Raw genomic sequence first — 14032 nt, 5'->3', positions numbered from 1 at the left:
TAAGTGAACAAAACAGAGTATTTTGAAGGGTTAGAAAACCTACCTAGACCAGCAACCAAATATGTGCTAAGTTTTGATGACAACTGTGTAGGTGCTCTAAGCTTGTTCAAATTGAACAGCTGGTGTATCATCTGTTGAAATGTGAAATGTTCAGCTGATAACAGCATGGAGTTACTGACTGAAAGTGAAGTTTCACTGTCTTTAGAATGAACAGGATTTCTTTTGAATATGGGATCTATGGAGCTCTCAGGCTGAGAGCTACAAAAAACAAAGTTAACTGCTATAAATTCAACAGTAAGAGATATTTACTTTTGTAAGACTAATGGGAGTTAATTGCTTCCTTGCTTCTATTAGAAAGTTATAAGCATTTCATCAATTGTAAATAGGGAAAATTTAGCCTGGTCATTATTGGTTTTATCAATAAACAGATAAATAATGCTTTATCAATTCTAATGCTCAACAACTTATATGTCTAATTACTTCTGATATTAAACAATATTATTTGAGCATGTTATATATTTGATCATATATATTACTGAATATACACTGGTTAGCCTCTTTCACAAGTCTACATATAATTCTGTTTAGATTATTACCTACCACTGAGCACGTTACATGTGTTTAATTATTCTAAATTTTGAAAATACAGTAATGTGGTGACTTTATGGTTGGACAGATGGACAATTTTATCACTTTTACTGGCAGAAAAGTATTGTATGTTTGAATGCTTCAACAACACAACAGATGATATTTTATCACTTTTAGCAGTGGCCAGGTAATGCATGTTTGATCACTTCAACAATACAACAGATAATATTTTATTACTTTTACTGGTGAACAGGGTTTATCACCACTGTGTAGAGGTAGAAAGCATATCATCACTTCTACTTATGGGCATTTAGAAAGTGTTCCATCACTTTCACTGTTCATCACAACCCACTAACAATAGTTCAATAACATTCATAAATACACACACAAACCACTAAACAATGGTTGAATAAGAAAAATTTGTTCCATAAATCCATTAACAAAAAATGTAACTATTAATTTAGTACTTATATAATATATATTTCATTAATAATATTTAATTCATAAGTGACTTAGTACATGTATATAATGCAATAATACCATATGTCATTAATATCCTACATCACCAGTACATACATCACTAATATCATGCATCAGTAATACCACACATGATAAAGAAAAAATGCAAATATTTGATATGAATAATAACTTAAGTTTGTATATTATTAAACCTCTCTTCTTCCATTTACCAAATACTGAAATATCTCATAAAAACAGTGCATGACTGTATCAACATCAATACCAGAAGAGAGGGAAGGAGTTATAATGACTGCAGTAAAAATCCAGTTACTATACAAGTTTACATCATGCCTTTAAAATAAATAAAACACATACGATTCATGGAGCAGATCAACATCTTCTACAAGACTCTTGGCAGCTGACCTAAGTTGAATGGTATCTACTTGTTCTTTGTAGCTATAAGAAAAGAAAAAAATGACAGTATAGTGCACATGCTGACGAACTAAAACCTGCAAACAGTTTCAGCTATTTTAAATCACCAAAACAGAAGTTATATTAAAAAAATGACTCCAAACTTGGAAAATAAACATATAGTTCCAAACAGTAAAACAGGTCAAAACTTCACCTTGAAAAAACCATCAGACAAGAACTGGACTGATGGTCACTTATGAATTAAAAGAAGATATAGTAAACAATATTATTCCTTCTAAATAGCAACTTGAGATATAAATATTTGTTTTAATATGTCTAAACAGTTTTGTTCTGGGAACACAAAAGTTCTATGTTGGTCAACAAATAACATTGTATAGTGAAACCATTATTTTGGACTTTATTTTCATGTTTGAAAAGTAAAAAGTGAACTTTAATTACAACTTTTATGTTAGAGAATGACCATATTTACAATACTTTATAGTGCTGTAAGAATGTTGCCTGTGACTTTTCCTAATAGATATAAATACAATAATCGTGTGTTATGCCAATTTGTGGTATTTGTCAAGTTACCAGTAACACTGTATTAAGTTCTTGAAAAATATCCCATCACCATAACTATTAATTATTTATCACTTACACTGTACAATCAGTTAAACTTATCTAATAGTTTTACATCAAATGAATTAACTTAAATTATTCTTTTTGTTCATCTATAATTAAATGTAAAATTTCTTTTTTCACAGAAATTTATCTCTATCTAAACATATAATGAAAAAAAACTACAATTCTTTTTGAATCATGTTTTATCAAGATCTTTTGATTGGTCATGAAACCTTAAGGTATCTAAGATACTTCTTGGTGAGGTTCAGCAATATTTTCATTAATGAAAACACTACAAATACAAAAAATATTGAATTTTTGTTAATGAAAGCAAAAAGGTATTGTTTAAATAAAACAAAAACTAAATATTTCTTCAAAACAATCAAAACCTCAAAATGCCAATAAACTGTGTATGTTTTCTTGAAAACTAAATACCAAATTGTGGAAAATATGTCTCACCCATAATGTAAACATTAATTTCTTCACATGGCTTTAGTGCTTGGTAATGTAACCAACCTGATATCTTGTGGTATTGGTGTTAATACATCCATGGCCTCGAGATTTTCTTCTATCTATTTTATGTAAATACAGGATTTCCTCAGCACACTACATAGCCAACATAGCCACACATCTATAATGTTTTGTAACTGGGTGATCATCCAAGAAATACAGTTAATGGAAGTGTTGTGACTGCTGTGGAATCAGGGTAAAGAAAAGAAAATCCTATGTGACAAAATTTTCGCTATTTGAAAAATGGAAAAAGTAAATGTTCATTTGAAGGCTGGGACATGCTTTTAGCTGAAAAGAACCCCATTACTTTCAAAACATATCTGGCCAAAAACCATAAAAAAATATGATGAATCCTATATCACTGCTGATAAGAAGAAATAAATAAAAAGCAAAGCATATAACCAAACATCTGGCAATAAAAGTCAGTGAAACCTTAAATAAGAAAAACTGCTGTATTGTCTGTCCTTACTATGTCAGTGGACCAACTATTCTTCAGAATATCTAAACCAGATAAATGCTCTGATTGACATGTTTATTTGCACATTACTGCCAGAAGACTAACTGATAACAAATCTTTCTGAAACTGGATCAAATCTTCAGATCCAAAATTTCATATGACCAGTGGACAAAAGCTTCAAAACTTACTTGAAGCCACACTTTCAAAAGGGAAGATGACACTTAAATCTACTTTTGCTAATTTCTGTAGGTTGACAGTATGCCTCAATAGATGGTTGGAAAAAGATTTTCAAGATCTTTGTAGGGATCAAGTTCTTGTTTCTTCTCCCAAAAGCCAAAAACCTATACACACAGTTTTAAATGCTTGTTTTGCACATGAATAAAGCTATTGCCCATGAACTTTGTGAGGTTTTAAATCATGAAGAATAATGAAAAAGTATTTCTCTTTGTCACTGATAGTAAGATAAATATAAAAAATGGAACTCAACTGATGCTTGAAAATTGTGGTAATTCAGAGGAAAATGAAACAGAAGATGCAACAAGTTATCTGAATGATAACACTAAGCAAGTTACATTTAGTATGTCTTGTATTACACATAGTATTCAGATATTTATGCAGGACATTCTTAAAAACAAATTTTTCAAAAAGTTTTAAAAAGGCCCACATCACTAGTGGGACAAATAAAAATCATCTGTGTGGGTTGGATTGTGGTATAGCGATTGTTCTATTCAATAGAATTCAACTCACTATATGGTTAAATTTGTGCTAAAGATTAAATCAAGTATAATTGAGATTTTGGAAGAGAGGAAAACAGATTCACGCCTCTCCAGTGAGTGGTTAAAAGCTGGAACATTTAAAAAGTTTTTTACAGCCATTTGCTTCCCACACAAATTCAACAAGTCATCTATCCTCCTAGCTTTGCTTGACCTACAATCTTGTATTGAAAAGTTTATGAACAGTTCCACAAACAATTTGATTTTCTGACAGACCCTGAAAAATGCCAATTTTATACCACTACCAATCTGTCTTTTTGACCACCTGGGGGTAAACTCACTATAAACGCCTAACATGCAGCATCTTTTAAGTGGTGCAAAAATATTTGTCATTGCGTTTGCAGTGAAAAGTGTTACCGTTGATATTTTTTCTGCACTGTTTTCCATTTCTACATAAAACACTAATGAAAACATCGAACAGCCAAACTGTGAAGAAAAGTAAAAAGCAGTTTCATTTGCTGAAGATGCACTACCTTCTTTGAGAAGTTTAGATATTTGTTTGGAAAGCTGGAAAATTTTGGAAGTGACAGAAGCCAACCAGTAACCACCAGTTCAAGGGTGGAGTTCCAACTAACATCCTACATTACTAACATTCAAAATGCTAGTGAAAACTTACTTTGTTTAAATGCTTTAGATAATTGGACTTCAAGAAGCTTGTCCTTGCACCAGTGGCTGAGTTCACCAGCCACTCAAGCATGTGTCTAAGTATTTTTTTTGTTTGTGGTATATTTTAAACAGGTTGGTGCAACAGAACCAGTACTTCTTTGCAAAAAGAGTCTGGCTTAAACTCAGTCAAATACTTTTGAAAGAACTATCTTAAAGTTTAAGGAAAACAAAAACTTTGGGTGATGCTAACCAGACAGACTTACTTATCTCAAACTGTTTTGTAAGTTTAAATATTTATCTCTGCTGTCTGTTTACTAGTCACTATATTCAATGTTGTGGTTATATTACAGACTCTGGATTCTGGAACATAACTAAGTGATATATTCATAGGTTTTTAATTTTTGCAAAAAATATATTGTTCACATCACAAAATGTAAATAATCAGAGTAATTGCTAGTAACTATACATTTAAAATAATTACTCTATAAACAAATGATTTGAATTTAAAACTCCAAATGGAATATAAACTAAAGTTAACATCATATATTCAAAACTAAAATAGAAACTATTGTTAAATAAAAAGCAAAATGGAATTAAAAGTGTAACACCAAAACTAAACTACTATTGACAAGCAAAGTGAAATAAAAATTAAAATATCACTGGTGAAGTTATTTACAATAGAGATATGTTTAAACAACAGATGTAGACCATATTTACAATTGCTCAGCCATTCCTTTCCTTCAAAATGAGTTAAAATGTACTTATCAACCATGTTGATAAGTACATTTAATTTTTTGAAATCTGTTATTTCTACTCAACTGAAACTTGAATCACCAATTTTGTATTAAACATAATGACATAAAACACTGGAAGAGAAACAAAGATCATGGAAAATACAATTAAAAGCAAAACACTCTTAAACCTGAACTACAAATCTTATGGTCAATAGAATGTTTCTACATTCATCAATATAAGAAAACACATATTTGTGCTTTGAACTTTTAGCTGTTAACTGTGATGTAATTAAGTCAAATCAAATGCACTGTAATGTATTCAATAACTGGTTATTCAAACAGTACCTTAGTTTATTCTGCTTATTAGATAAAAAAAATACTTTTAGTCCAACTGTAAGACAAATTACACTAGTTCTCATTAATTTCACTTTACATAAGAAACTAAGCTAAAAACACTACTGAATAAATAATCAAATAAATTTAACTGCTGTGCTTACCTTTTTTTCTAACTGTTTCTTCTATCTTACATTGTTAAAAACTAATATATATATAGGCTGTAATCTACAAATACAATTGAAACTACTTCTTCTGAAAAGTTTATATGTAGATTTTTGGGTACTTCTAACCATTTTTATGTATGCTATACTGATTAATTAAGCGAAAATACCTATCACAACCAAATATAAATACTTTTTGATTCAATTTAATGCAGAAATGAAACTGCAGTTACACATTAGAAATTAATGTAAGACCTTAATCCAACTGATAATTGTAGTAGGAATGAAGGTAACTTACCGCAGTAAAAGCACAGACACTGCAACTAAGGAATAAGCCAAAAGTGTACCAATAGACATCATGTCAGCCAGTTCATTAACATCAAACATCATTGCCATCATTCCTTTGCACACAAAAGTAAATAATGAAATGTTTGAAACTAACCTAAAGATAAAATATTACAAGCATAGTAACAACTATGTAAAAGTTTCGTTTTGGAAAAAAACAAATAATAGAAATGAACAAAAATGTCAATAGAAAGTGTGGGGAATGAAACTCTTCTTATTTTAGCCCTTCTTAACCAAAATATTAATTTATTTTTATTTATAAGTACGACTTCTGACCAAAGTAACTTCAGTATGTAGGACACCCAACTCAAAAGCATAGTATAACAATCTTCTTTTTTGGGTTGGCCTGTGAAGGCATAATCTTCTGTTATAGCAACCAAAGTCAGAATGGATCCAGCATCTATGAAAGAGCACCTAGCACATAGTTAGCTGAAAATATGTTCCACAGCCAGAATAATCAGAAGACACATGAAATAGTTGCTTATTAACTAAAGGTATTGAGGGGCTGAGAATACTTTCATATTTTTTTCAATAGCCTTCTAAAATAATGCTTTTATAAATTTGAAACTATATTCTTGTTCCATATCCACAAAGATACTGTTGTCTTTAATGTCTAATGTATTCTTGTTCCTCAAATACAAATAAACACGGTTGTGTTTGTGTGTAATGTATTCTTGTTCCTTGTACACACATGTACAATGTATTCTTCTCATGTCCATACACACATTGTTACATTTAATGTACAATGTATCTTTGTTCTTCATTTTTACACACACATACATACACTGTTGTCTTAAATGTACAACATATTCTTGTCCCATGGCCACACACACACGCATATACACATCTAGACCAAATGTTTGAAAATACATTGAGTCTATATCTAATTTTCTGTCAGTGATGAGATTAGTAAATCTAGTTGTAATACATTTTTTAAAGTCTGGTGTTTCCAACTTGTAACTTCCAACATATAGTTTCATATTTGAAAATGACCACATTATATTCAGTTATTAATCATTTATTAAAATAAATTTATTGAAGTGGTTTACCTTAACCTCACCTTTTACTGGTGCCATTTCAAAATATTAAAAATTAAGATGTTGGTTGGACATTAATAACTTATCTTAAATCTAGTAAAACCTATTGTTCACATTAAATAATTGAAGCAAGTAAAATGTAATCATTAAACTTATTATATGGCTTAGAAGAATCTTTGTCTTAAGAAACAAACACTATAAATTCATTGCCTAGTAAAGAGTACATAAAATACTCTTGATGTTACTTTATACAAGTGCCATACATGTTTTATAAATTTTGTTTCTGCAGATAATACCAGCTGTTTTCTAAGAAAAATACAGAACCAGAATTGATTACATCAATTACAATTCACACATTCTCCTTATAAATAACTAATTATAAATTGAACACACCAGCAAATACTCCTGATATAACTGTGCCTAAGACTGGTGTTTTAAAATGTTGGTGTATGTTGGCCAACTGCCGGAATATCAAACCATCACTTGCCATTGCATACAGTACCCTTGGAAGGGGAAACATTGCACCAAGCAGACTGGAAAAAAAACAACAACAAAAAAAAAAACAACTGTTATTCTACAGATCTTAATTGGTCAAAGGTTCTTTACTTGAAGAAAAATATTATCATCACTGAAGCAGAGTTAATGCCAGTATTACACAGCTATCATTATAAAACCCTTATATTTCATTCAGATTTTTATAAGGAATCATAAATTATTTTGTGTATGATCTGGAATTTTCTCCAAATATTTAAAACAGTTTGAACAATATAAAATGCAAACCAGGCTAGATCACTGATTATTAATTATCAAGTTTATTAGTACATTACATCAAGGCTAAAGTTGTGATATATTATGAGTGAGCTTAAGTTAGTTAGTTTGATTATTGAGTTTAACTTCTAATGAAATACGAAGGAATGGGTAGGACCTTTTGTAAGATAAGTAACCTACCAATTAAGTGAAAGTGTCCTCTCAGTATCAGTTGTGAACATAAGCCTAGCTAGCAATGAAGAACTTTGACAAGTAAATGAAATGTTTTTACTTTCATTATGTAGACTCTAATTTACACTCTTCTGTTTATCAAATAATCCAAAAGGTTTGTATGATGTTACAAACCACATCAAACAATCAAATAAAACTTGATATGGTTTTCGCAAAGCAAATGAATTACAAATAAGCACTATCTTGGCAAACAAAACACCCTTAATGCTTCTTGGAGGGTTAAATTAAAGAGAATACCATTAATTCTTGCTTTAACATTTCCTTTAAATTTCAAAATTCATTTTTTTTTTTTTTAGTGTTGACTCCTCCTATTCTAATAAATAAATGAATAATACAGCTTTATTCAATCTTACTTAACAGTTATATAGAAAACCAACCCATGTTTATTTCTTGGACACACTACCTGGTTGATAAACCAGCTAAAGCACCAACAGAAATGATCCATTTGGCCACTGGCCATCCAAGCATTTGGAACACATAAGGAAGGGGTGCTGTTTGGTTTTGATCCCAGTAGGGCCATATGAGTGTCTCCACAGCTGACACGCTAAAGTATGCTAGAAATGTGACTGTCAGAGATGTGATGATACTGAGTGGAATAGCCTTTTGAGGATTTTTAACCTCCTCACCTTAGAATAAAAATACTGGTATTACAGTTATACAATTAATACAATATTTATGTTTATGTATAACTAAGTAAAAATTACTGAAATATATTATATACATACCAAACAACAATAGGCTTAAGAAAATCAAACTACATTCATGGTTCAATCATGGCCAAACAATGAATAAAATAAAATATTTTATTATATTTTCCCCTTTAATTGACCAATACATCATCAGTAAGAAAATGAATTATTAGCTTTTCAACTATACTTTGCTGTAGGTTTCTGCTAACAAAACCAAATTTCTTGCAAGTTTCTTCAAAATTTATTCAAATTGATATTTTTATTAAGATCAATTTACATAAATTAAAACATTATACATCTTACCAGTTGTTGCAATAACATCAAATCCAACAAAACCATAGAAACAGGTAGCTGCTCCTTGCATCATTCCAGAAAATCCATAAGGAAAATATCCACCATTGCCATAATTCCTGTTCTCAGTATTTTGTGGGATCTAAGAAATGAAAACATTAAAAGTTTATGTTAAATAAATAACAGAATTTATACTTTTAATTAATCTAAGTTTATAAATATTACGATTTATTTTGCATTAACCAATGTTCAGGCCTGGCATAGATAGAGCATTTGACTGACTCAGAATTTGTGGGTCACAGGTTTTAATCCCATTCTGCTTATGCTTTCATCTGTGGGGGAATTATAAGGTGATAGTTAATATCCCACTGTTGGTGAAAGAATAGTTCCATGAGCTGGAAGTGGTTGGTGTTGACTAGCTTCCTTACCTCTCATCCATTACTGATAAATTATGGATGACTATTGCAGATAACCTTCATGTAACTTTGTGCAAAATTCAAAAACAAATGTTCAGTAATTCAACATGAAAATTTAAAGCTTGCATATTTATTGGTTTAAAATTAAAGTGATTAACCATTTAATTTGGAGGTACATACTACCAAGGCTGTAAATTAAATAGGTGCAAAGTGAGCATGTGACGAAATATTACAGAAGGACTGGAAATATTTTTCTCACATTTTAGTCATTTTTAATGCTTTCTTTCTCATTATGTTCAACTAGATTCACTAGCCCTGGTTTTACATCTCTAATAATTAACATCTCAAAACTATTTGGAACAAAATTTTCCTGAACAAATACTACTAAAATGATTTGTTTTTTTGATAAGAACTTGTATGATTTGTGTATTAGTAAAACAATTAACAAATATTAACATAAGGCATTTTTTGTTATGCTTTAACTTTATACTTTTCATAGTCTAATAGTTTTATAATAAATTAATTTTCAAAACTGCTGAGTGCTATAATTAATATATGATTGGTTGATTTGGTGTTTTATGGCACAAAGCAGCTAGGCTATCTGTGCCTAAGATATGATATATATATATATATATATATAAAAATCAGAAATTAACATTTTAACCCAAGTTTTCCCAGAAGGTAAATCTTCATTTTTCAGAGGTTTATCTTACAGAAAACTCAGGTTCTTAATCTCTTTAAGTTATTTATTTTATCAAGATTCAAAACTAGTTAAGTTTCAACTTCATTCACACATATCATCTATGTTTTATATGAAACAATTTTTCTAGCTAAAGATATATTTTTCATTGAAAAACTCAACTCTAACATATACTCAACTTTGTATTTATGTACTCGAGTTTGACATAAAATAGTTTACCTCAGATTTTGATAACTGCCAGTTGTGGATGTTAGCTTTAAATGATCCAGTAATAACAGCATAAAACACAATTAATAAATTCAACCCAGTAAAGATGTTGTTGAACTGAGATGACTCTTTCACACCAACAACTAACATAACTAGAAAAGTATGATAAATAGCAATTAAACTGTAATAAAAATACATAGATGAAACAAATGTTGTATAGAGGGTTGGTATATTTTCTTTTGCAAAGCTTAACTCATTGAAAAAAAAAGACTTCTCTTTCATATTTATTCTCAAAATAAATTAATATAGCTTCATTTAAATTCAAAATCTAAAAGCTAAATAGAAATATTCATTTACTTTCATATTATTTCAGGCTTAGGAACACAAATTAAAAACTGATAATAAGATATTATGTAGAAAGGATATTCACAGACAGACATTTCACATCTAATTGAGATTTATTTGGTCTCATAATTTTTTTTCTTACAGATGGAGAGTTCAATTCTAATCACAGATTTTTCAAAAGAAAAATAAATCTGTGAAGAAAATATCAGAATATACATAACAGTTTTATTGTAGATGAAAAAATAATAGAAATACTGAATACCAAAAACATCAACAGTAGAAACAAATCTGGACACAGTGGCATAATGAGAAATATAATAAAGATGATACGTGTCTTATACTTTGAAAATGAAAAACATTATCATTGTTGTTCTATATAAAAACAAATAATCACATTGTCATTGCTGTTTTATATAAAAATCAAACACATTGTCATTACCTTTCTACACAGAAATATCAAACACATAATCAATGTTGTTATATATAAAAAATAAACAAATGGTCAATGCTGTTCCATATAAAAATCAAATACACTGTCAATGCTGTTCTATATAAAAAAATGAAATACATGATCAATGCTGTTCTATATAAAAAAATCAAACATAGTGAATACTATTCTTTTTAAAAATCAAACAGAAGGTCAATGGTGTTCTATATAAAAAATCAAATATGGTCAATGCTGTTCTGCATGAAACATTTCCCATCAGAAGTAAAAATATCCTACGAGTGAAGTACTTAAACAAATGTATTATTTTATGCCACATAAACAATTGTTACTTCAATTCCAAAAAGACTAAAGAAATGGATCAATGATGTGTATGCAAAATTAAACAGTTTACCTAAAGCTACAAAATACTGTTACAAAAACAATGAAACTAGTAAGTTATGTGCATTAAATAATTAAAAACCATAAATTTCAGAAACAAAGAAATGAAACAAACTATTAGTAACACATAATACTTACTAGTCAAAAGTAATGTTATTCCAAGTGCAAGAAAGTCAGGATATTTAGATATTCCAGTTAGGTTAATAGGAAGCACTTCCCTCAACCCCCTCTGTATTGTATAATTCTTTGTTATAGAATCAATGTATCCACTGTAACCTCTTGCTACAGAAGCTGTACCTGATATGGAGGAAACACAAAATTTATAATTTTGTATATTACATCATCTAGCAGTTACAATACTCTGATTTGTTTGACAAGCTGTTGATATCTTACTTGGAATAGCAAGTATTCAGTAAAATAACAGGGAAATAATGAACTACATGAGATAAGAAAATGTGTCAATATTAACGTATTATTAATATTAGCATCTACTAAGTAGTGCTCATGTATTGATTATTATGCACAATAACATATAGCTATTTATTATGCTAATTATGATTGAAAATGCAAAACTGTTAATGGCGGAGAAAAGTTTGATTCATTTTTTGCACTATTTTAAATATAATGATCACATTACAATTACTTAAAATAATAAAGTGGGAAAAGTGTAGTCATATACTCATGCAAACGGATAAATGTATATTTTACTTCCATTCTTTCTACTTTAAGATGTCATTGTAAAATTTGTATTCCAATAAATGAAACTGAATTCCTTGAGTAATAAAATGGTATAAAAAAGTTGATGTTAAATAATTTACATCTGTATTCTCAACCTGTGGAACTAACGTTGGTTTGTAGGCTTAACACCATGTGATAACATTAAAGTGATAGTCATCCGTTTGCAATATTGACTAATTTCCTGGAATTTATCGAAATTGTCATTGCTGATAGAATTGGATAAGAATATGTCTTGTCAAGACCGACTTTTCTGTACTCTTCATATTTTAATTTATATATATTTTTTTCTAATTTGCTAATAAATGCGTGAAAAATTAACGATGAACTAATTGATTCTGTAAGGTAAACCATGTTTATACCAATAATGTTTACGTCCAATACAAATACAAATCATCACCATGTTTACTTTAGTCACATAACTACATAACTTCTATTGCGTGCAGATTAAAATGTTCTTTTTACCACCAGGGCCATCTACTGAGCTAACCGAAGGGAATCGAGCCCATGATTTTAGGGTTGTAAATCCGTAGACTTACCCCCGTTCCAGTGGGTGATAAAAATGGGGTCAATTACCATCGTAGAGCAACAAAAATGAATTTTAAAAAAACAACAATCCTTTTATTCCTTAGTGTGTATCTGTTGAGTCCATGCACTGAATAATACTACATGACCAACTAAACCAATTAAGAGCTTTCAGTTGGAGTGAAATTGGATGTTAGAAATAATTGTAGACAATTACTGACTTGAACTGATAATCTTCAACATGTTTTGTTTTTTTTAATTTTCTTTCTTCACTAATTTGTTTATGCGGTTATAGAGGTCAATTTTAATTCAGTTTTTGAAAAATAAATAATAAGGAATAAAAATACTTATAAAACCTATATAAATTTACTTACCTATTACATATTCTAATATAAGATTCCATCCTATTGTAAAAGCCATTAATTCTCCAACAGTGACATAGCTATATACATACGCTGATCCTGCCTTGGGAACCCTTGCTCCAAACTCAGCATAACACAAACCTAAATAATTGTGATTTTAAATGTTACTAACAGTTGTCTCTATTTCATCGTTAAGCTTGTTTTCTACCATTACATACATAAACTATGATAACGAAGTTATAACGTGTAATATTATAAAATTAATGTTCGTCTTATTATCACAACTTACAATGATCAATTCGTTCGCATTTTGTATCTGAACCCCCTTTCTCACGACATGGGCATATTGGATACAAATATCTAAATATAATTCAGAAACAATAAAGGTCTTGTCAGAACATTGTACTTGGTTTGATTTGTTTTGAATTTCGCGCAAAGCTATACGAAAGATATCTGTGTTAGCTTGTTTGTTTGTTTATTTTGGAAATTCGCACAAAGCTACTCGAGGGCTATCTGTGCTAGCCGTCCCTAATTTAGCAGTGTAAGACTAGAGAGAAGGCAGCTAGTCATCACCACCCACCGCCAACTCTTGGGCTACTCTTTTACCAACGAATAGTGGGATTGACCGTAACATTATAACGCCCCCACAGCTGAAAGTGCGAGCATGTTTGCGCGACGGGGATGCGAACCCGCGACCCTCGGATTACGAGTCGCACGCCTTACGCGCTAGGCCAGGTATAGAAGGGAAATCACGTTAGAAATAAAACATGGTAATTATTTTAACTAAGAATGCAACTTTCTTAGCACACACAAACCTAAGAGCTTTGTTGTGGGTGAAAATTTTAAAGAAATCGTTATACGTGAAACTCCTCGAAAATGTGCCAAAATAAAAGTTCGTT

At 30.1% G+C, this 14032-nt stretch overlaps 1 protein-coding gene across 2 annotated transcripts in view; it reads right to left on the bottom strand.

Moving 5' to 3' along the window:
• LOC143237625 (cationic amino acid transporter 3-like) overlaps positions 1-14032 on the bottom strand; it is a 37153-nt gene that overhangs the window by 12896 nt on the left and 10225 nt on the right. For both annotated transcript variants that reach the window (XM_076477086.1, XM_076477087.1), the window contains 9 exons: positions 13146-13274; positions 11650-11808; positions 10353-10492; positions 9030-9159; positions 8441-8663; positions 7432-7571; positions 5955-6057; positions 1423-1503; positions 44-258 (listed from right to left, as the gene is read on the bottom strand). In XM_076477086.1, the coding sequence (XP_076333201.1) occupies positions 44-258; positions 1423-1503; positions 5955-6057; positions 7432-7571; positions 8441-8663; positions 9030-9159; positions 10353-10492; positions 11650-11808; positions 13146-13274 (1320 nt within the window). The remainder of the gene's footprint in view (positions 1-43; positions 259-1422; positions 1504-5954; positions 6058-7431; positions 7572-8440; positions 8664-9029; positions 9160-10352; positions 10493-11649; positions 11809-13145; positions 13275-14032) is intronic.

This window comes from Tachypleus tridentatus, chromosome 13 (genome assembly GCF_004210375.1).
Source record: "Tachypleus tridentatus isolate NWPU-2018 chromosome 13, ASM421037v1, whole genome shotgun sequence".
In the NCBI taxonomy this organism is placed as follows: Eukaryota; Metazoa; Arthropoda; class Merostomata; order Xiphosura; family Limulidae; genus Tachypleus; species Tachypleus tridentatus.
This window is presented reverse-complemented; position numbering and strand designations above follow the sequence as displayed.